Raw genomic sequence first — 23,416 nt, 5'->3', positions numbered from 1 at the left:
TTGGGTTTGATCTGCTTGACAACACTTTAGTTAAACTCTAATTTAATTCAGCTTCAATTATTTGACGTACGCTGTTTGTTTAACTGGTGTGACTAAACAATGTGGTTAATTTTGTTCTTTTTCAGTATGTTTTCCCTCCTATAAATGAACTGTAGTAGGAGTAATCCCTCCGCGCGCTTCTTGAATATGAATATATTGAGACCGCCCACGCGCCATGGGGGGCGGGTCGAGCCCCATTGCTGACCTATGAAAGAGAGAGGGTGCTTCACTTGGACGCGGACACATTTCAGCGTTGGCATCAGGCAGTTCGGTGAGCATCTTGACCACTCAAACCGGACTTCATTAGGATTTCTAAACGACAACAACAGCGATATGACAGAACACAGGGATTTCCTTCTATTTTTCCTCATGTCTTTGAGCGCGATTTATCCATGCACAGGAATATCGTGGCTGTAAGTATTTATTTTTATTCGGCAATTGCGATTAATGGGGATTCATTGAATGTTTTATGATTTATACATTTTCAGCTAATTTATCCCAGCTCTAGGCGTCACTGGGTGTTTTAGAAAGATTTTTATTAAATGTCTCATTGATTCGAGAACAGAATTAATTCTATTCAAGAATGAATCATTCAGATCGATTTTATAAACAAATTCGTTGAAGTTCATTGGAAAGTTCACCAAATAGTCACTGCAGTTTCTCTCAGAGACTTTTGCCTTTTGTATTCAACAAAAAAAATTATGACAGGATTTTCATCTGTTGTTGTTGTTATTGTTTTTGTCGATTACCTTGTTGAAAACACGTTCAGTCACGTACAAGATGGCATTATTCAGTTAAATAAAGGTGTTTAGCTAACTAAACTATCCGTCAGACTGGCTCAAATATGGTGTTTGTAATGTATTTGCAGTGGTTTAACGGCAAACGGCAGCTCTGTCGGGTGGAATCAGACGCATCACTGTAAACTCCTGGATGGGCTCGTGCCAGATCAGCTTCAGCTCTGCAAGCGGAACCTCGAGCTCATGCACAGCATCGTGCACGCGGCCAAACTCACCAAGAGCGCGTGCCAGGGCACCTTCAGCGACATGCGCTGGAACTGCTCGTCCATCGAGAGCGCCCCTCACTTCACCCCGGACCTGGCGAAAGGTGATTAAATCTGTATTTATCTATATCAGCATTGTATTGACCAACAGCCACCATGCTTTTTAGATAGAGATACAAGCATCAGCTGTTTAAAAAAATCTAACTTGCAGAGTCAGGTTGCATAGGTGATCTAACAGTGATGTCTCTGTGCAGGGACCCGCGAGACAGCGTTTGTGTTTTCTCTGGCCGCTGCAGTGGTCAGTCATTCTATCGCCCGTGCCTGTGCTTCTGGAGACCTCCCCAGCTGTTCGTGTGCGCCAGCGCCGTCGGAGCAGGCGGCCCCAGACTTCCGCTGGGGTGGCTGCGGGGATAACGTTCGCTACGGCCTGCAGATGGGCTCGGCTTTCTCAGACGCTCCTATGAGGAACCGCCGCTCGGGACCACAGGCCTTCAGACTCATGCAGCTTCACAACAATGCAGTGGGAAGACAGGTAACCTCAATTACGTGCTTACTGGCGTCACTGACATCATTTTGCAATTTCATTTATTAATTCGTGCCTTATTATGCTGTTTTTGTGTAGGCACTCATGGATGCTCTAGAAATGAAGTGCAAATGTCACGGCGTTTCTGGCTCTTGCTCTGTGAAGACCTGCTGGAAGGGCCTTCAAGACATCAACACCATCTCCGCCGACCTCAAGTCTAAATACCTGTCGGCCACTAAGGTCATTCCACGTCAGATCGGTACCCGCCGACAGCTGGTCCCCCGGGAGATGGAGGTGAGGCCGGTCGGAGAGAATGAACTTGTCTACCTGGTCAGCTCACCTGATTACTGCTCGCAGAACGCCAAGCAGGGGTCATTTGGAACCACAGACAGGTGAGATATCCATCATCAATCAGGATTATTGATTACTGATGAGTTGAGAGAGAGAGAGAGAGAGAGAGAGCAATCAGTTCTCAGTCACTGTAATGAATGAGGGATTATCACTGATCTGACAGATGGGACAGAGCACAAAGGAAAGAAAAGAGGCACATGAATAGAATCGGTTAAACATTATCACACAGACACAAATACTGATTCTCACAACACAAACACGCTCAAATGTTGCTGTTTGAGTTATTTGGTTAAAGTAAATGACGTTTAAATAATTTGCTCTACATCATCTATGCAGGCAGTGTAACAAGACCGCAACTGGCAGTGAGAGCTGTGGACTCATGTGTTGTGGACGGGGTTACAATGCCTATACGGAGGTGCTGGTGGAACGCTGCCAGTGTAAATATCACTGGTGCTGTTACGTGTCCTGCAAAACCTGCAACCGTACCGTTGAGAGATACGTCTGCAAGTGACAAACCACCCTACGGACTGTCTTCATCGACAGAGACGAAGAAGCGCGGTGCAGTGCTGGGCAAATGTGTACGATCATTTTAGAGCCATAAGTGAGTGGATAATCCTCAAAGTGCTGTAAGGATGGCATGAAAGTGAAGAAAGAAGAGCCGGAGTTGGGGAATATGGATGGTGAAAGAGTTAATGAATGGCTGTAAACAAAGAACCCTGCGGTGAGGCCCTCAAGGCACCCCGTGGAAAACCAGAGTGATAAGTAGTGGCCGCTCACAGCAAAACTCATCAGCTCCGACACAGAGAAAGAGACTGGGGGAGGGTAGGACTGTGCTGGTAAAGAGTGACTTTACTGCGGTAATACTTCACACATTGGTCACATGAATTTCAAGACACCGGTTACGCGGCAGAAAGTGATGGAAATCAAACCGTTTAGTTTGGTTGACCTCAGAAATTCTCTGCACTCAGTATTGATTATGACTATTTTTATAGCAAAGTAATATGTCCTTTATTTTTGGGATGTTAATTGGCTGAATATTTCCATTGTATTCATGAAAAGAAAGATGAAGTCCACGCTTTTCACTCTGGGAAAACTTGTAAATTTTTTGTAAAAATGAAAATTTGTATTTATTTTATTAAAAATATTTAATGCAAAAAAGACTAATTTGTAATTTTTCATCATAAATTGATATTATTTACTCAACCTCATGTTTTTCCAAACCTGTTTTTTTTTTTTTTTTTTTTTGGGTGACCATTGACTTCCATTGTATGGACAAAAAAAACACAAAAGAGATATTTCTCAATATCTTCGTTTATGTTCCACAGAAGACAGAAAGTCATACAGGTTTGGAACAACATTTGTTAACATGAAATTACTATGAGCAATATATTTTTAGAACATTTATTAATCTTAGTTGAAATACAGTTCACAGTGAGTTAACTACATATTTAAAAACGTTGAACATGTTGAAATTGACAAGCTAAGATGAATAAATGCCGATTCATTATTAGTTAACTAATGTTAACAAATGAATTCTTATTTAAAATTGTTACCATATTTTCATTTTTGTGTCAAATATCCCTTTTAAAATTTTGTTTACAGTCTGTCTGAAGCAGTATTTTTTTATTTTTTTAAGATTTATGTTGCTCAGAATCTGAATTTTACAGCAGATCGTGAGCATGTTTTCTCTGATCGCTCATCAACATTCTTTCACATCAAAGACATGTTCAGGATATCAGTGCTATAGAGAGATTGAGAACACAGATAGTAAGCATTCAACAGCAGCTACAGGAGAAAGAGACAGAGGGCTAACCTGTTCTGCAGTTCCTTTTGTCCTTTGATTTGCCTGATTTTTATCTCGACATTGTTACACAAAGACAAAGGCACACACAGACTTCTGGGCCCATACAAGAGAGGTCTGAGCCTCAGAGGGGGTTTAGCTTTACTCAGCGGCTTACAGTTACATTTAAAGTCTGTATTTTATATCAAAGTTGCTTGTTGATACACTGGAAGAATTGGTGATGTTGCTAAAATAGTAGCAGTTATTTTTCCGTCATTATCCAGGCCTTTATTAGCCACGGGAAATGCGAGACCTTAGGTGTGTGAGATGCTTTTGATATCTCAGAGATGCAGGAGTGTAATGGAGTTTCTTTTTCTGTCTAAAAAATATTGATCTCTTCTGAAATGAGATGATTCTCTCTCTTCTTCTCTGTTGACTGTGCACCTGGTGTGAATCTCTGTGGAATGCAGCTCTTCCTTTAACCGGGTCCCACGTATTGTTTACTAAGAGCACAACACCACACTCCCACACAAAGAGTATTTACACACACAGTCTGAGGAAGAGTTTATTAGTGCTTAGCTGTTTGCCAAGTGACTGTTTGTGAAAACAGATGCAGGACAATCCCACCGATCTCTGCTGACAGACTCACCCAAACCTCTTTTACAAACACACATTTGTTTTTCTGTCACGGTGGGAACTTCACATTGATTTCTGTTGTTTTTATTGCGGAGATGATATTTTCTATTCCCTAAAGTTCAAGCGTTTTCCTCGTGGTGACCTTGGGATGGTCTTTCAACAATGTAGGTGGCTTCAGGTTTTACCATCAACCTGAGCCACACACATCGACAAAATCTTTTTAAATCATCCTCCATTAATATGTACTATTTTTATATTGACCTAGACCATAAACCTCCCCCTTTCAAAGACCTTTTGTCTTTTTTGGTTTGAATTAAAGGTTCCATGTTTTTTTACAAGATTTAATATAAGTCTAAGGTGTCCCCTGATTGTGTCTGTGAAGTTTCAGCTCAAAATACCCCATAGATTTTTTTTTAATTACTTTTTTTAACTGCCTATTTTGGGGCATAATTAGAAATGCGCAGATTCAGGCTGCGGCCCCTTTAAATTGCGCGCTCTCCGCCCCCGGAGCTCGCGTTTGCCTTAAACAGTGCATAAACAAAGTTTACACAGCTAATATAACCCTCAAAATGGATCTTTACAAAGTGTTCGTCATGCACGCGGCATGCATGCATCAGATTATGTGAGTATTGTATTTATTTGGATGTTTACATTTGATTCTGAATGAGTTTGAGGCTGTGCTCCGTGGCTAACGGCTAATGCTACACTGTTGGAGAGATTTATAAAGAATGAAGTTGTGTTTATGAATTATACAGACTGCAAGTGTTTAAAAATGAAAATAGCGACGGCTCTTGTCTCCATGAATACAGTAAGAAACGATGGTAACTTTAACCACATTTAACAGTACATTAGCAACATGCTAACGAAACATTTAGAAAGACAGTTTACAAATATAAATAAAAATATCATGTTATCATGGATCATATCAGTTATTATTGCTCCATCTGCCATTTTTCGCTGTTGTCTTTGCTTGCTTACCTAGTCTGATGATTCAGCTGTGCACAGATCCAGATGTTCTGCCCTTGCGTAATGCATTGATCATGGGCTGGCATATGCAAATATTGGGGGCGTACATATTAATGATCCCGACTGTTACGTAACAGTCGGTGTTATGTTGAGATTCGCCTGTTCTTCTGAGGTCTTTTAAACAAATGAGATTTATATAAGAAGGAGGAAACAATGATGTTTGAGACTCACTGTATGTCATTTCCATGTACTGAACTCTTGTTATTCAACTATGCCAAGATAAATTAAATTTTTAATTCTAGGGCACCTTTAAAACATTATTTAGTCCCTTTCGTAAGCCATCATGGAAGGGACATTTGGTCCATTTGCTTTAATGTGTAGAGCTTTCCACTTGAATTCTGTGAAACAGCAGTTTTTGGACCGTGTATTTGAGTGTGTGTGTGTGTGTGTGGCACCTGTCAGTTCTGCCCCCCATATTGCTGGTGCTGCAATGACAAAGCAAAGGGCACAAAAGGCTGTTTCTAATCTCACAACATAGTCGGACACACACGCACATACTGAGAATAGATCTGCAAGTGACTCCAAATATGTGAAGAATCAACAGCCTGGCGTGACAAAAATAGAACTTAAATACCGTTTGATCAATGCGACAAGAATAATAAGTAAGAAAACTGGGTAGAAATGTTCACATGAATGCTGCTTTTTCAGTTCTCTTCAGCTCATTGGGGTTTTCTGGTGTTTATTTGAATGTGGTTTGTCTGTGATGGCTGTTATTCTGTAGGGTGACAGTTGATGTATGTTGCATGTTCCAAGGGTAGAGATCAGGGTTAAAGGTCATGACTGGGTTAGGGTTAGTCCTCCACTATGAGGGGAATTTTCTTTTCGTGGCGAGAAAGACAAAATAACCTTAGAGCCCATTAAAGTGATTTAAAAAAATATAGTATCTTTAACACATGAGACGCACATGCTCAGGATCTCACACCTGCTTAAAGGCCTTTAGCTGCAGACAGATAGTTAAAATGTGTGGTTAAGCATCAGATTAAGAAAAGACGGGATCAGGATCAGTGAACTGAAAAAACACATTTGCCTGAGCCTAGAGAGAGTTCTCGTCTATCACAGCTCTAATGCGTCTTGGTTTCCTAACAGCTGATCATGCTAGAGGTTCAGCGATACAACACCATGGGAAAATGAGTCGAGTTTCCGCTATGTCCTAACAAAGGCTCAGTCTTCTCAGTTAAATCAGCAGCCCTGGAATATGTTTCTTCATGAAGTTTATTTGTCCTACACAGTATGAATAATTTGGATAAACACACCCAGACTCACTAACTGCAGGCAAAATCATTAATATCAGCCAAATGTGCTAAGTTGCCCTCATACACTCACACAAACAAATAATCCAGCACACGGTGAGACAAATGGTTTCTGAATGCTAATGTTGTCACAGATCTGTGTTTATACTGGGTGTAAAGCTTTCTAAAATGAAAACTGAGTGGACCTGTGGGAGATCTGTTTTTTACGGTTTTTGCTTTTCCTATTTGAATGTTTAAAAAACATATAGTTCAGAATGGTCATGTTGACAGAAAAAGACCAGGAGTTTTACTTGCAAAACAGTTTTACGTACAAACTGAGAGGCTTTTCTGAATATTTTCACTGTGTAAAGTCAGCCTTTTGATAAATTAAAGAAGCAAAAATATGGTGTGGGAACTTTTATATACTGTCCAAAGGAGAACAAGAGGGAAATTCAGGGCATGAAAGTAGTTTTTGCATTGTGAAAAGGCTAATTTTGTAAATCGTTTGTTTATTTATTTGCATATTTTTTGTGTGTAAGATATTAGGATTTGTTTTGCCTGATGGCAAATTGTTTTTTTCTTGTTTATGCATAAAAAGATAGGATGTTATGCATATGATTTTTTCTGGTAAACTCGTACTTAAACTTGTATTGTAAATCATGTTTATTCTATAATAAGGGCGGGATGGTACACATACCCTCCACAACACACTTAGAGACAGCAACAGCAGCTTAGGACAATTCAAATGTAACAGTGTTTAATGGCATTTTAACTTTCAGATGAGGAATGGGTTCAATTCTTTTTCTAATCTGTTCATTGACAATTCTTATCAGGCAAATATAAAAACAAAGTTTTGACTAATTACAAAAAAAAATATTTTCCTATTCCTGTTAAAAGAAATGTTTTAGAAGGTTTTCAAAAGCTGACTCAATCAAAATTAGAATTAGATATTTTTAATTTCCTTTGTAACCTAAAGTTAAGGAAATTCGCTTCTAAAAAGATCTCAGTAACGTCTTTTCTGAAATCGATTTTCTTAAGCGCTTTTTTGGGTAGTTACAAAAAAAAATGTAATGCCTGCTTTTTTGATACCATATTGTTAAGTTTGGTGTTTTTAAGCAAAACAAAGAGACTGATTTTTTTTTTTTTATATAATATTTTAATTATAGGTTAGTTTTATTAACACAAATGTATATTTTGTTGCTCCAAATTTTGCAGCATTTAAAAAAATATTTAAATTTCTTATTTTAAATCTTAAAGCAGCTAAAAAGTAATGTCTTTTTTAAATTATTTGCAATAAATAGGCTATTAAAATTAAGTTTAATTATATTTTAATTTATATTATATTTTTTATATACCTTGTTATTTGTTTATTTAGCCTACTTATTGAAAAAAAGTTAATGATAACACCTGCTTGTTATCTAAAGAGGTAATAATATGGGTTTAAAACCTCTCATGTGACATTAAAGGATTAGTCCACTTTCAAATAAAATTTTCCTGATAACAAAAATGAAACGATCAGTCATTTTCTACAAAAATACAGCTGTATGTGCTTTATAAACACAAATGATCGCCTTGCAAGTGCTTCTGCTTTCCATATTCTTCAAAAACGCTATATTTCCTTTCCTATTCAACTTACGGAACGAACGCAACGCCAGTTCCATTTTTTCCATAAGTAGAATAGGAAAGGCGTAGGACAGCGTTTTTGAAGAATATGGAAAGCAGAAGCACTTGCAAGGCATTCATTTGTGTTTATAAAGCATATACAGTTGTATTTTTTTTTTTTTTTTAGAAAATGACAGATTGTTTCGCTAGATAAGACCCTTATTCCTCGTCTGGTATCGTTTAAAGCCCTTTGAAGCTGAACTGAAACTGTAATTTTGACCTTCAACCGTTTGAAGCCATTGAAGTCCACCAAAAGGAGAAAAACCTGGAATGTTTTCATCGAAAATCTTAATTTCTTTTCAACTGAAGAAAGACATGAACATCTTGGATGACATGGGGGTGAGTAAATTATCAGGACATTTTCATTCAGAAGTGAACTAATCCTTTAAAACCACAAGCAGAGGAGTCGTGCACTGATCTCTACTGACATCTACAGTCAGTCGGCAGAACTGCAACGCCGAGAACCGACCGGATACAAACCAACTCAAAGAACAGGAACTGACGGAAGCCGAGTTGGGTCTTAAATACGCTTTGAGAAATGGCGGCTGCTGAAGACACAAACAGTACACAAAACCCCAGCGGTTCAGATGCTCCGAAGCTGTCGGATTTACTGGACCGGGGCTGGAAGCTGTATGATGAGGTGGACACCACGAATGAGTCGAGCAGCTCCAACGCAGTGCAGGTGAAAGTAAAGCGCGGCATCATGCAGCTGGAAGAGGCGACGAGGATGGTCAATCAGCTGAACCTGTTCAGGTTAGAAGAACACACACAAACGCACCAACTGCACGCGACGCGATAAATTGAAGTGCTCATTTTATAATCAGTGTTGCTGTCAAAGCACTGCAAGCGAGCGGCGCGCTGATTATGACGGGGGTTAGTTTTTTAGTCTAGTCATCAGTTGCAAATGTGCTTTATATTTTTACAGTGCAGTAGTATACAAAAAGGGCATTATTCTACAAAACTGTGTGTATTGTTACACAATTCCTACAGTATTTTACAGTATCACTCAGCGGTGTACTCCGTATTACTTTGAATTGACCACGTCATGGTGATGTCATATCTTCATTAATGTCTTTTTTTTGGTTACAGACTAGATATTACAAGCATAATGGTTTTATATATACATTTTTTTTAATTAAACAATGTAATTATCTAGTTAAGTAATGTAGGTGTATCGCACTAATGCACATTACAGCTTTAGTTCAGCGATGGTTTACTTCATTCAGCAGCTTTAATGTATTTTGTTTGTATTTTGCCTGTTATTTAATGATCAAACTGACAAATAAGGTAACAGTATTATTAAACTGTTTAAGAATGTATTTGAACATGACATGTTTTGCAAAACAAAAAAAACAAAAAAATCTAATTTGTCACATGATCATTATAAAACAACAGCCGATGTAAAACAAATTAATCAATTAATAATTGACTTAATTTTTTTTCTGGTAGTCGTAATGAGGCACTGGAGGAGATCCCCACCACCGACCTGAAGTACCTGCTGCTGCCGGCTCTGCTGGGAGCGCTCACCATGAAACAAGTGAACCCCAGCAAGCGGCTGGAGCACGTGCAGGCGGCCCACGTCTATTTCAGAGACTTCCTCCAGAGGTGCAAGGACTATGACATATGTAGTTTTCAGCTGCCCAGAGCCAGTGAGGACACAACAGATACTCCTACTGAGGAGCGGATGAATCCATCAGTCCCCATGCCAATGTCACAGCCAGACCTTATCGCCATGGCAACACAAAGACAAGCCAAAATAGAGAGGTGGGTTAGGATTGAATATTATGCATGTATTTATCTATCCATCATCCAATGTCCAGGGTACACAAAATAAAATCTTTTATATTATTATTATTATTATTATTATTGTTATTGTTATTACATACACTACTGTTCAAAAGTTTGGGGTCTGTAAGATTATTTAAAATGTTTTTGAGCAGCCGTTGCAACAAATCAACAGGGTATACGAATCCCTGACCAAAGTTCAGTCTTCACTGCTGAGGCAAATGCTCTATTATTGGCATTGAAATTCATTGAGACTTCTTCACAACAGAATTCTTTAATAATAACTGATTCAAAATTATGCATTGAAGCATTGGAATCTATAAAAAATGATCACCCAACTATTGTGAAGATTTTAATTAAATTGTTTATACCCTTCACACACCTGAAACAAACTTTAAATGCATACACCAAAAACAAATGGGATCAGTGCTTAAACAACAAGTTACATAAATTAAAGCCGGATGTTGGGACAAAACTATATTCCCTTTTAATAATCGCTGGGTTCAAGTTGTTTATACAAGATGTCGGATAGGACACTCAAAACTAACACACACATTTTTACTATATGGAGAAAGCCATTGTCCATTAAACTTAATTACTGGACTTTAATACTTCTACCCATTTAAGGAAATTGTTTTATTCTGTTGATTCTTTTGAAAATGTTTTTAACCAAGTAAATCCAAATTTAGTTTTTAAGGTTTTTAGAAAAAAAAAAAAATCTTAAACATCTTTTAGTTTTAGTTTTGAATAACTAAACCTGTTTCTCGCCATGGATATAGCCATAGAAACTGGCAAGGCCTTAAAAAAAAGAAAAGAAAAAGAAAATGTTTTTGAAAGAAGTCTCTTCTGCTCACCCAAGGTGCATTTATTTGATCAAAAATAAAGTAAATGGAGTAATATTGTGAAATTGTTACAATTTAAAATACTGTTTTCTGTTTTATGTAATTTTAAATAAACATTTGAACAATTAGTAACTATTTTAAAATGTAATTTATTCCTGTGATGACAGCTGAATTTTCAGCACCATTACTCCAGTCTTCAGTGTCACATGATCCTTCAGAAATCATTCTAATATGATGATTTGCTGCTCAAGACACATTTATTATCAACATTGAAAACATTGCTGCTAAACATTTTATACTCAGGATTCTTTGATGAATAGAGAGTTCAAAAGAACAGCATTTGATTAAATGACATTTTTTGTAACATTATAAATTTCTTTATTGTCACTTTTGCTCAATTTAATCTATGATGAATACAAATATTAATTTCTTTTTAAAAAAAAATCTCACTTACGCCAATCTTTTAAACAGTAGTGTATATGTAATATTTGAAAAATGTTTGTATCATTTCCATCAGTCATGCTAATGTTTTTGTAACGTTCACGTGTAGCACATTTAATCTTTGGAAGTTGTTTCCAGGTTTAATCAGCGTAAAGAGACAGAAGCCAAGCTGAGTGAGATCAGAGGACTAGTTGAATCTGGTTCAGCTGATGAAGAGGTGGTGAGAGATTTTTACCTGCTGCACGTGCGCAGGTGGGTAACACTAGCATTTGAGGAGATCGACTCCATCAACCAGGAGATAGAGATACTGAAACGAATGGAGCTTTTCAAGCAGGTATTTGATTGCCACGTAACCCTGAATTACAGCTGTGCTTTTATTATGAGCGAATGATGTGTTTATGTAAATCTACCTCTGGTTTATTACAAAAAAATGATATAGGATTAATCACAATTTAAATATTTGAATTGATTTGAAAGCTTTATTGATAATTATTTGTCTCTATAGAGCGCCCCTCAGCCATCCCCACCCAAAAGACCGCCCATGAAGCCTTTTATCCTGACTAAGGATGCTATGCAGGCAAAGTATGTGTGCGTTTGGAGTGTGCCTGTGGCGGTCAGTGCTGTAGTACTAGTGCGTGTGTGATGGTTTTTTTTCTCAATGTGTTGCAGAGTGTTTGGTGCGGGGTATCCCAGCCTTGCCACCATGACAGTGGACGAATGGTATGACCAACACCGGCGACAAGGATGTTTACCAGACCAAGGCATACCACGCAGCGCAGGTGCTTACACACACGTTGAGTGCTTAAACTTTCATTAAAAAATATAAATAGAATCTCTTTAATTTACATTCAATTAGATGTGGTCAGTAGGCCTGTCAAAATCATGAGATTTGCAGTTATTGCAAATAAATAATTTTAATTAGATCAAATTACCACAATCGGTTGATTAATGGACAGTCGCAACAGGCCCTGCGTTCCTTTTAAAACTGAGTAGAGAATTGCTTTTTTACTCAGTTCAGTACTTCTGTCTTTCCTCCACCACAGATAGCAATGCAGAGGAGGATGAGAGAGCTGAAAGAGAGAGGAAGGAAGAAAATGACGATGAAGAGGCACTGCAGAAGGCACGTGACTGGGATGACTGGAAGGATACACACCGGAGAGGATATGGCAACCGCAAGAACATGGGCTGATCTGATGTCATGCACGCACACATACACACGCACACACATACGCGCATCCCTTCAGTTCCCACAAATAAATGCTGTTCCCAATGCTGCCAATGTGACATGGACACAACAGAGAGTGGAGCTGTAGCGGTTAGTTAATTTGGTTCCTTTTTTTTCCTAAACCGAGTTTGCATATTTGACTTTTAAATGTCTCTTTATAAATCTTAAATGATGAGACCTTAAGCCCCTGAGCATCTATAGAGACGGATGTTTGGGCCTCCTTGCATTGCTCCACATCAGTCTTTCCCACATGGTTATTAAATGTTTGCCTTTTCATGGATGTTGTTTTGAGTGCAAGATTTCTACAGAAGTGTTCCCTGTATTGTTAGCTTTTACAGTCAAAATCGGTCAACTCAGAAGGATGTTGTCACCCACATAATTACACCTTATGTGCTGTTTGATTTGGAGCCGGATAAGACTGCATGTTCTTTAACTATTAGCAGATATTGCTAGGCCTCGTTGTCTGGTTCAGATGAGCTACTTCAGCGAAGACGGTTCAACACTTGCTTGGATCTGACGCTGATTAATGTGGTCAGAATTGCTGAAGAAACTTTGGGACATTGGAACAAATTGTCTAGAATGCCTTTTTATTCTGAAATTTATTTATTGCATTATCTGGAAATTTTGCTTTTCTTTAGGCAAATCTTTGTAAGGTCAACCTCCTGTTCTTGAGTAAATATAAAGAAAAATCACCTATAAACAGCCTTTTTCTTCTCACTTCTGTTACATTACATGTAATCTGAGATGTCTACTAATGTATACATTTTGTAATTTAATACAACACATTTCAGTATAGGTGTATTATCAGCATAATTTGAGAGATGCATTGAATTGAAAAATTAACATGAATTTTTGAGGGTTTGGTATGTCCTCTGGTTTTAATGACAGCTCTACAAATGCAAAACCTGATTGTCCTCATTGTAGCATGATTTTACAAAACGACAACCAAAAAATTATAGAAAAAGATTTTCTATATGTGCCGTTCATTGAGAATGCCTTTTATATTTCACTTTCCTGAATTTTAAATTGGGTTGCAAACAGGATGCCGAAGATGCCAATTTGTACAGGTGCTGGTCATATAATTAGAATATCATCAAAAAGCTCATTTTTTTTTATTGTAAATTATTTTTAAAAATGAAACTTTCATATATTCTAGATTCCCTACATGTAAAGTAAAAAATTTCAAAAGTTTTTTTATTTTTTTATTTTGATGATTAGAGCATACAGCTCATGAAAGTCCAAAATCCAGTATCTCAAAATATTAGAATATTTCCTAAGATCAATCAAAAAATGGATTTGCAAAACAGAAAAGTTCAAGTTCTTTAAAGTATGTTCATTTGTACACTCAATACTTGGTCGGCAGCACATATTACAGCAAATGACTTGCTCCTAATACAAATTACAGCATCAGTGAAGTGTGGCGTGGAAGTGATCAGCCTGTGGCATTGCTGAGGCACTATTGAGCCTTCAGATCATCTGTATATTGTTGGATCGACTGTTTCTCATCTTTCTCTTGAAAATATCCCATATATTCAGGTCAGGCATGTTGGCTGGCCAATAAAGCACAGTAATATCATGGTCAGCAAACCACTTGGAAGTGGTTTTTGCACTGTGGGCAGGTGCTAAAGTCCTGGTGGAAAAGGAAATCAGCATCTCCATAAAGCTTGTCAGCAGATGGAAGCATAAAGTGCTCCAAAATCTCCTGGAAGATGGCTGCATTGACTTTACACTTGATAAAACACAATGGACCAACACCAGCAGACGTCACAGCCCTCCCAAATCATTACTGACTTCAGAAACTTCACACTAGACTTCAAGCAGCTTGGATTCTGTGCCTCTCCAGTCTTCCTTCAGACTCTGGGACCATGATTTCAACATGAAATGCAAAATTTACTTTTATCTGAAAAGAGGACTTTCAACCACTCTTCACTATCCAGTTCTTTTTCTCCTTAGCCCAGGTAAGATGCTTCTGACGTTGTTTCTGTTTCAGAAGTGGCTTGGTAGTCCTTTTCCTGAAGATGTCTGAGTGTGGTGACTCTTGATGCGCTGACTCCGGCTTCATTTGACTCATTGTGAAGCTCTCCCAAGTGTTTGAATTGGCTTTACTTGACAGTATTCTCAAGCTTGTGGTCATCCCTGTTGCTTGTCCACCTTTGCCTACCCAATTTCCTCCTTCTAGTCAACTTTGCATTTAATATGCTTTGATACATCACTCTGTAAACAGCCACCTCATTCAGTAATGACCATCTGTAACTTACTCTCTTTGTGGAGGGTGCCAATGATTGTCTCCTGGACCATTGCCAAGTCAGCAGTCTTCCCCATTAGTGTGGTTTCAAAGAACAAGAGATACCCGGAATTTATACTGTAGGGATGGTAATTTAACGAAACTCAAATGTAAATATTCTAATATTTTGAGATACTGGATTTTGGACTTTCATTAGCTGTACGCTCTAATCAACAAATAAAAAACAAAAAAAAACTTTTGAAATGTTTTACTTTACATGTAGGGAATCTAGAATATATGAAAGTTTCATTTTTTAAAATAATTTACAATAAAAAAATGAACTTTTTCACGATATTCTAATTATATGACCAGCACCTGTATTTGAATATAGGAAAGTATAAAACTATTTTATTAATATTTCTCTTTTTCTTTTTCTTTTTTCAGTATGAATTAACCACAAACATGTAGTGATCACTGTTTTAAAGTTAATACCATAAAAAGAACATCTGCTTGTGACAATTTTTTTTAATTCCAGTTCAGTAAATTCCTCAGGCTCTCTTCCCATTCAACATCGTGTCTGGTACAGTGTTTTATATATATATATATATATATATATATTTGTATATTTTATTTTCCATGTTCAAAAGCCTAAAACTATTTTCCAGTTTAATTAAAAGTCTAGGGCTTTTGCACCCCGCTATATATCTAAAACTTATTTTACAGGACATGTAAACATAAATAGTATTATACTAAACAGTATATAGAGCACACGTTGGCAACACTTGGAAGATTTTGTTTTATTATCAGACAACAACTAAACTTTTCTATGCTTTCACTATTTCTTACTACCTCTCTGTTCTAGCATGTACTACTATGTTTGACGATGTTTGAAACGAGATAAATCGTATGTTGTATTTCTCATTTATTAGTCACATTGGATAAAAGCATCTGCTAAATGAATATATGTTAACTTAAATAATTAATATATAAGAGCTACAGAATGCATTTAACTCAACAAATAATTACAAAATTGATCAGCTCCAATAAAGCTCAGAAGATGTAAAGGAAAAAAAAAGTTCTAGTATTGTAGGTTTAATTGGGGACGTGGAAATCCATTGCGGAGGTTTCCATGCTCAGAACTGTAGAGTGGAGCAGGAGCAGGAGCATAGGGCCGATTCTGTGTCTGCTGGAGTGATAAAGAGCAAGAGAATTATTTATTTGAAGAGAAGACCTTTGATCATCCACAAAAGCTCATATCCTGAGTCTTATCAGAACAGCTTTAAATTGCTCATGTGCTGTATATTGTGCCATAATATGCTCTCTGACTCCATGGAAAAAACAAACAAACTCAAACAATATAAATGTTTACCAATCTATTCCTGAAATTAAAATTGTTTGGGACATTTGTGAACCATACCAGGTCTTCATATGTGTGTGAAGGGGCTTGTGGTCTGTAATCCTGGTGGTCTCCTTCATAGGGGTTTTGGCTGGATGGATCTCTAGCATAAGGGTTGCTAACAATCTGACCCCGACCTGCACCAGTGCTACAGTCACACAAATACACAACGCACAAAAAAAACATTGAATTAAACAAGCACATGCTATACAAAACATGGAAATTCATATAACCCCATTTCCAGAACACTTGAAAGACCTTCAGAACCTGTGATTGGTTAATTCTCTTTAACCTTTATTTAACTGACAAAAGTACAAAGAAAAGATTTCCAATGTTTCCACTGACCAAATTAATTGTATTTTGTAAATATAAACAAATTTTGATTTTTACTCCCAAAATATTTGGGACAGAGGCTAAATAAAAGTGAAAAGGTTATAGAATATCCAAGTTAAACTGCTTTGAAACAGTCTACAATAAGCAAGTGAATTGGTAATAGGTGAGGGTATCTTGATTGGGTAAAAAAGAAGTGCCAAATATCATGAGAGAATTCTCAATTCAAAATCACTTTTCTCAATGCAAGATTACAAAGAATTTAGGTCTTTCAGCATCAAGCATACGTAATATTGTGGAAAGATTCCGGGAATCCAGAGAAATCTCAGGCCATGTGGGGCAATGCAGGAAACGCAATGAAAGGAATGTGCGTGACCTTCGAGCCTTCAGACGGCACTGCATGACAAATCATCATGCTGCTGTGTTAAATATAGCCACATGGGCGTAGGAATACTTTGGAAAACCATTGTCACTTAACACAGTCTGCCGCTGCATCAACAAATGCAACTTGAATCTCTGTTACGCAAAAAGAAAGCTATACATCTGTTCAATGTAGAGATGCCGCCGAGTTATCTGGGCCCGAGCTCATCTCAGCTGGTCCAAAAGACATGGAAATGTGTGCTGTGCTCAGAAGAGTCCAAGCTTTTTTTTGGGAAATATGGACATCAAGTTCTCAGTCCCAAAGATGCAAGGGACCAACCAGACTTTCATCAGTAACAGGTGCAAAAGCAAACATCTGTCATATGTGTGAAGGAATCATTGGCATGGAGGCGTATAGTGGGATTGTATAGTCATCAAAATTACAATGCCAGGCCTCGTTCTGCACATGGTTCAAAAGAGTGGTTTCTAGACACTCTACCCTGCTAGAAATTTTACAATCCCAGAACATTCTCAGAACGTCCCCACTGGTGTTAAGACGTTGCCTAGTAACGTTCCCAGTACGTTCAGAGACGGTCACGACGTGGAGTTCTTTTAGGGTTTGGGGGACGTTATTTGGTGGACCTTCAAAGAACATTCAGGATGTTCTCTGAACGTTTAAGGAACCATATTTTATTTGGAAATGTTCTCAAAATGTCCCTACTGCCCTTGTCAAAAAAATTGAATTGAAAATTAGAGCTAAACTGACTAACAAAAGAGGCTGTTCAAACAAAAACTAATTTTTCTTGAATGTCTTACAAAAGACAAAAAAAACAACAGCACATACATGAGCTAATGAAACTGCTGTATTACTGCATCAGCAACTACACAGTTACTGCAGCCTTTAAAGAAAGCAACATGCAGCAGAACATCAGTGTTTCTGGATCATCACTGACTGAAGCACAGGCTCTACTCTCCAGCACAATGGTGACCTCACAAAACTCAGATAACAGAAACAGAACATTAAACACAGATCTCTCTAGATCTCAGCGTCTTCACTTATTACAAACCACTCTGACTTTATTTCTTTCATACAAATCTTCTTAATGAGGTGTTGATGTTTTATCAAAATTTATAAATGTCACCATTATGGAGGTAAGCGCTTGCTTTAGTTGGGCTCCTGACCCTTGACATTTTGACCTTTTTTTCCTCCAACTGTTATAACTGTGTGTTTCTAAAGCATTTGTTACAAAAAAAAAAAAAATCTTATTAAATGGATTTGGTTGATCATTTTTGGTGATTATGTCATCATACAGTGGTCTTATTCACTGATCTGTGAATATTGTATTTTCTTCCATCCTCTTGTAGTCCTATGATAATGCATGAAATTCTGTACTGCTTTGATATTTTGAAAGTTTTTATCATTGTGAATAAATTATTCAGACAGCATCATGTAGATTCTGCGTATGAACCTCAACAATGGTGATGAAATTTTCAGATAAACAGATTAACTGAGTATCACAAAACAAGTTACTAAAGTCACAAAAGATTTTTGTTTATTGTCACCATTGTTGAGGATCATACGCTGATTCATGATGTCTGTGTCAGTCTAAAAGTCACCGCTCAAAACTCTATCTGTATAATGAATTAAAAAATTAACTAACTAACCATTAATTAATACAAAACTAACAGTGAAAACACTCATAGTTTAGACTTTGGTGATGATCAGTGAACCAGGACACTCCATGATGATTGAATCACCAGCACTAAACAACCCAATTCATCTGATCAGAATTTCTCTTGCATTTTTTTGCTATAACAAACATGTCTTGAAAACACAGTTAAAGCAACCAGAGAAAATCTAATGTTAAATATCAAGAATCAAGAGCCCATCTAAAGCAAATGCTCACCTCCATAACGGTGACTTCAAACTTTATTATTTTCTATAAAACACCCACGCAGAAGGCGACGTTCTCGTGACCTTGCGCAACTTTGCCTAAAAGTTCTCTAAAAATGACAAATTCTGAAATTTTACAGAACATTTGGGACATAAAACGTCCTCTTTTGGTAATGAAAGTGCTGCAGGTCAAGGTTCCTTACATGATTTTAGGGGGACATTCCAATATGGTTCATTTTATGGTCACATAAGAAATTACAATGAGGATATTTGGGACATTAACTGAACATTCCCACATGGTCCTCTGTTGGTCATTTAATAACATTTCCGACATGAGTTTAGGGGGACGTTCTATTTTGGTTATTTTATGGTCGCACGAGAACGTTACAAAGAGGACATTTGGGAAGCTAACAGAACGTCCTATAGTAATAGTCCCGTAAACATTCCCAGAACGTCCTGAATGTTCCCTGAAGGTCCACCAAATAACGTCCCACATGGTGACCGTCTCTGAACATTCTAGGAACGTTACTAGACAACGTCCTTAATACCAGAGGACGTTCTGAGAATGTTCTGGGAACGTAAAATTTCTAGCGGGGTAACCTGTCACCTAGTAACGTTTCCCAGAACGTTCAGGTCCAGAATGATGTGGAGTTCTTTTAAGGGTTGGGGGACATTATTTGGTGGACCTTCAGGGAACATTCAGGACATTTTGTGAATGTTTAGGGGACTATTACTATAGGACGTTCTGATAACTTCCCAAATGTCTTCTTTGTAACGTTCTCGCATGACCACAAAATAACCAAAATAGAACGTCCCCCTAAACTCATATCGGGAACTTTATTAAATGACCAACAGAGGACCGTGTGGAAACGTTCAGTTAATGTCCCAAATGTCCTCTTTGTAACATTCTTTTTTGATCATAAAATAACCAAAAGAGAACGTCCCCCTAAAGTCATACAAGGAACCTTGAACTGCAGCACTTTCATTACCAAAAGAGGAATTTTCGTCACCTTTAGAGAACTTTTAAGTAATGTTGCGCAAGGTCCTGAGAACGTCGCCTTCTACGTGGGTACATCGTAGAAAGATCTGCTTGACAGCCTGCCAGCAGTTCAAATCTGTCTCCTATTGAAAATGTAAGGCCCATCATGAAAAGGACAATCATACAACGATGACCACAGACTGTTGAGCAGCTGTTTTGTATCAGGAAAGATTGGGGAAAAATTACACTTGCAAAACTGCAACAATTAGCATCTTCAATTCCTGAACATTTAATAAGTAATTAAAAGGAAAGGTGATGTGACACACAGAGGTAAAAATGACTGCCCCAACATTTTTGGAGAGTGTGTTGCAACCTTTGTTGCAGCAAAATTTGTTTATATTTACAAAATAAACTTCTTGATCAATGAAAACATCGGAAATTTTTTCTTTGTACTTTTGTCAGTTAATAAAGGTTAAGGAGAATGAACAAACCACAGATTGTTGATTTTATAGCATTTTAAAATATATATATTTATACTGTATATGTACACACACACATACAGACAGTATATTTTGGCAGAGAAACCTTTATGAGCTATTATTATCAATTTATGTAGAATTATCAACTACCTGTAGGGCTGTACAGGAGCTCCCATTGGAGGATCACGCATACCATTGTACATGCTGTGGAGACAAAGTGAATTTAAGTGACATTCCTCATGATTTAACAAAGATTTGAATTCTTCGATCTCAATAAGTATTTACTGTATACATGCAGCACTGTTATTCGATTCTAATTATATGCTAAATGTGCCAGATTATCTGAAAATTAGCATTGTTTCAATGGAGAATTTTAATTGCATTGTTTCATTCCTCTAGCACTGGGCACCAAGCATCCTTCACATGTTGTACTGCCCACATACCTGTTTGTCTCACGGGGTCTTCCATCAGTCTTGACAGCAGATTGATACACACTACTGGATGGACTGAAGAGTGATACAGATATTTAAATATTATAATACATTACGATGTGGCAGATAAAATAAATAAAATAACTTTCCAACTACTGCAGTGATCTATAATATATAGAGGTAAAAACAATGATTTAGTGTCTTGCCTTGTAATAATTGTAAACATCAGAAAAGAGATCAAATTCACCTATAGGGCCGGCTGGACATGGCTGTCATGGGAGTGTGATCTTGTTGTACAGGTCTCAGGTTAGCGGGAGGTCGACCCTTTAAAAAAGGCAGAAAAAAAACATTTATAGTTGGCAGGCCATTCAGGAAGTTGATATACCTGTCAGATATGTCAGGCTTGAAAATCTCTTATGCACTGTTTATGATTTGTTGTGCTGTTTTTAAGACTTTCAAAGGTAGTTCCAGGTGGTTTCACATTTCTGATTAGGATTATGACAGCCTAGTGCTACTGATACGAATCAATAACCATTTTTAACCACAAGACACATTGACTCACATTCATATCAGAAGCAAAAGTAATTCCAGGGAACAAGTCCTGCTCTCTAGAAGCTGTATTGTGTGTCGTCATTTCTTCACTGGACACACACACATGCACAGAATGAATCATTTAGACATAACACAAAAATTACTTTAGAGCATCACGGACTGTAAGTCATATTTTTTAATTACCCTCATAAAGTCAGACTATGTAAGAGACACTTGCTATTAAAACTCAATAAAACTCCAATAAAACTAGAGCTGTGATTTTTTATTCTCACCCTGTGTGGCTGTTTTGGGATGACAGCATCAGCACGTAAACAATCACCCCCACCAACACAGCGAGTGTGAGACCAGGCAGAGATGCCACCAGGGCAAAGGTTGTTACTGTCCATCTCTGAGAACAGTTTTCATCAATGTAAAACTCACCTTTTTTACTGTTGCACCTACACAGAGAACAGAATATAGGATGAATCCAAAAACAAGCTAAAGTTTAATTTATACAGTGCCGAGCACTAAAGGTAGAAGATTACCGGCAGAATGGTTGTTCCTCGAAACAGATACATTTGCTTATTTTCTCATCACACTTCCCATTGCCGGTGTTGCATTCATTAAAGTCGCCAATATTCACACAGACAGCTGAAAAACACACATACAGAAACTATTGTCATTATTAGCTTACAACTAATATATACTGATTATTTGTGAAACAGATACTACACAACTATTTGAACATATCTGAGCCTTCTTTTGGACACACACTTACGGTCTGACGTCTGTCCAGTTGCCCCATCCGTAACAAATAAGATGAAACACACGTACAGTACGACCTTCATCTTTTAGTTCTCACACACATCTGAATTCCACCAGTGGCACTTGTATAATAGGCTCTTTGCACTTGACTCGGTTATTTATTTATTTACACACACCCAAAACAGCGAGAGCTGGAGCATGCGCAAACACCACTGGATGTGAAACTCTTGCTGTGTCTAGAAGATATTTGCAGGTGTGGACATGTGAACTTTGGTCCTGTGGTGTAACTATTAAATAGCCTATTCAGTTTAATGAATTAACATGAGGTGAACTGATGAACAATTATTAAGTTATAACAATTATAAAAATGCTATTTAAAGAAGTTTTAGATTGTGTTTATGTCGTCACAATGCAGAACGTTTAACTTTTTTCACTGACATTTGGATTCATATTAAATAAATGTTACTAAATTAACACAAATACACTACCATTCAAAAGTTTCTTTTTGTTCTTTTTTTAAGAAATTACTATTCTTGAGCCTGGCTTCTCCAAAGGTTTCTTTTTTACCCCCTCCATTCTGTCACCTGATGGAGTTTGGGTTCCTTGCCACTGTCACATCTGGCTTGCTCAGTAATTCTGTTGAATATTAAGTGTCTTCAACTGATCTGACACTATTGTATGAGAACTCAACTGAGCTGGATAATGACATCATCTATAAAGCAGTTCTCCAGAAAACAGTGAAGTGAACCACTAAATAATTTGATGTTCTTTGCAATGGAATTGAATCAACACTGAACGGACTTCAGCTGAACAATGACATTATTTTCTTTTAGAGCATCTGTACAGTCAAAATGAACTCTGCTTGCATCATTAAATCATTAAAAGCTGCTTTGAAACAACCTGTATTGTATAAAGTGGTATATAAATGAAGGTGACTTGACTATTTAGTTGATTGAACCCCTTGTATAATTTGTATAACTACTATTTAGAGGATAATCTGGGTAATTATTTTGTCTTCAGGGAATCATGTAGATATCTCATGTAGCTTCTAAAGGGTGGTGCTAAATGAAAAAAAAAAAAAAAAAATTAAACAAAAAAAGAAAATTTACAACCCAACTTAATTCATCATCTTGCCATCTTGAGCATCAGTGAATGTTTTAACCTTGCACTAATAGTTGTCCGAGTCACTCAATTGTCCTCAGTGTGAGAAGATGGATCTCAAAATCATACACTGTTGAAAAGTGTTCAAATATGCAAAAGATGCTGGAAAATCAAACAATGTGAGGAACATGGAGGATTTTTCTGAAGAACGGTGACAAACAAGGGACTTATAATCAACTATAACAAAAACTTAAAAACACTGTTGATCATCTAGGAAATAACACACAATAATTAAGATGATTAAGATTCAATGTGAACTTTTGAACTGGTTTGTGTAAATTCAGTTACTATTATTTTGTCTTGTGGACTATACATCAACATCTGTTA

General features: G+C 37.3%; 3 protein-coding genes across 4 annotated transcripts; 2 read left to right on the top strand and 1 right to left on the bottom strand.

Moving 5' to 3' along the window:
- The first annotated feature begins 1 nt into the window (after position 1).
- On the top strand, positions 2-3,071 carry wnt11f2 (wnt 11, family member 2). The gene is made up of 5 exons (XM_048186542.1): positions 2-452; positions 908-1,143; positions 1,294-1,571; positions 1,662-1,954; positions 2,250-3,071. The coding sequence occupies exons 1-5, from the start codon at positions 247-249 to the stop codon at positions 2,422-2,424; spliced, it is 1,188 nt and encodes a 395-aa protein (XP_048042499.1). The 5' UTR covers positions 2-246; the 3' UTR covers positions 2,425-3,071.
- A 5,661-nt stretch (positions 3,072-8,732) lies between these two features.
- Positions 8,733-13,239, top strand: igbp1 (immunoglobulin (CD79A) binding protein 1). The gene is made up of 6 exons (XM_048187015.1): positions 8,733-8,999; positions 9,696-10,010; positions 11,453-11,648; positions 11,820-11,896; positions 11,984-12,093; positions 12,358-13,239. Exons 1-6 carry the CDS (start codon positions 8,785-8,787, stop codon positions 12,501-12,503), a joined length of 1,059 nt encoding a protein of 352 aa, XP_048042972.1. The 5' UTR covers positions 8,733-8,784; the 3' UTR covers positions 12,504-13,239.
- A 2,305-nt stretch (positions 13,240-15,544) lies between these two features.
- Positions 15,545-22,151, bottom strand: zgc:158432 (uncharacterized protein LOC555281 homolog). 2 transcript variants are annotated; one of them, XM_048186540.1, is made up of 9 exons: positions 21,942-22,151; positions 21,709-21,814; positions 21,457-21,621; positions 21,195-21,273; positions 20,880-20,956; positions 20,645-20,707; positions 20,352-20,405; positions 16,181-16,307; positions 15,545-15,946 (listed from the first exon to the last, which is right to left on the bottom strand). In XM_048186540.1, the coding sequence occupies exons 1-9, from the start codon at positions 22,009-22,011 to the stop codon at positions 15,842-15,844; spliced, it is 846 nt and encodes a 281-aa protein (XP_048042497.1). In that variant the 5' UTR covers positions 22,012-22,151; the 3' UTR covers positions 15,545-15,841. The 2 variants fall into 2 exon arrangements, with proteins under 2 accessions (XP_048042497.1, XP_048042496.1); XM_048186539.1 differs by having other exon boundaries at positions 15,545-15,949; positions 21,942-22,149.
- Between the last annotated feature and the right edge of the window lie 1,265 nt (positions 22,152-23,416).

This window comes from Megalobrama amblycephala, linkage group LG4 (genome assembly GCF_018812025.1).
Source record: "Megalobrama amblycephala isolate DHTTF-2021 linkage group LG4, ASM1881202v1, whole genome shotgun sequence".
In the NCBI taxonomy this organism is placed as follows: Eukaryota; Metazoa; Chordata; class Actinopteri; order Cypriniformes; family Xenocyprididae; genus Megalobrama; species Megalobrama amblycephala.
Note: the sequence above shows the minus strand (reverse complement) of the source record. Positions and strands in the feature narration are given on the sequence as shown.

What these genes read in the sequence shown, in the direction of transcription:
- wnt11f2 (XM_048186542.1), top strand. Translation starts at nt 247, where the DNA reads ATGAAAGAGAGAGGGTGCTTCACTTGGACGCGGACACATTTCAGCGTT. An exon ending in TGCACAGGAATATCGTGGCT is followed by an intron (nt 453 to 907) that starts GTAAGTATTTAT and finishes ATGTATTTGCAG; the next exon opens with TGGTTTAACGGCAAACGGCA. An exon ending in ACAATGCAGTGGGAAGACAG is followed by an intron (nt 1,572 to 1,661) that starts GTAACCTCAATT and finishes GTTTTTGTGTAG; the next exon opens with GCACTCATGGATGCTCTAGA.
- igbp1 (XM_048187015.1), top strand. Translation starts at nt 8,785, where the DNA reads ATGGCGGCTGCTGAAGACACAAACAGTACACAAAACCCCAGCGGTTCA. An exon ending in AATCAGCTGAACCTGTTCAG is followed by an intron (nt 9,000 to 9,695) that starts GTTAGAAGAACA and finishes TTTTTCTGGTAG; the next exon opens with TCGTAATGAGGCACTGGAGG. An exon ending in AAGGATGCTATGCAGGCAAA is followed by an intron (nt 11,897 to 11,983) that starts GTATGTGTGCGT and finishes AATGTGTTGCAG; the next exon opens with AGTGTTTGGTGCGGGGTATC.
- zgc:158432 (XM_048186539.1), bottom strand. Translation starts at nt 22,011, where the DNA reads ATGAAGGTCGTACTGTACGTGTGTTTCATCTTATTTGTTACGGATGGG. An exon ending in AGACCCCGTGAGACAAACAG is followed by an intron (nt 20,406 to 20,644) that starts GTATGTGGGCAG and finishes TTGTCTCCACAG; the next exon opens with CATGTACAATGGTATGCGTG. An exon ending in GCTCCTGTACAGCCCTACAG is followed by an intron (nt 16,308 to 20,351) that starts GTAGTTGATAAT and finishes GTGTGACTGTAG; the next exon opens with CACTGGTGCAGGTCGGGGTC.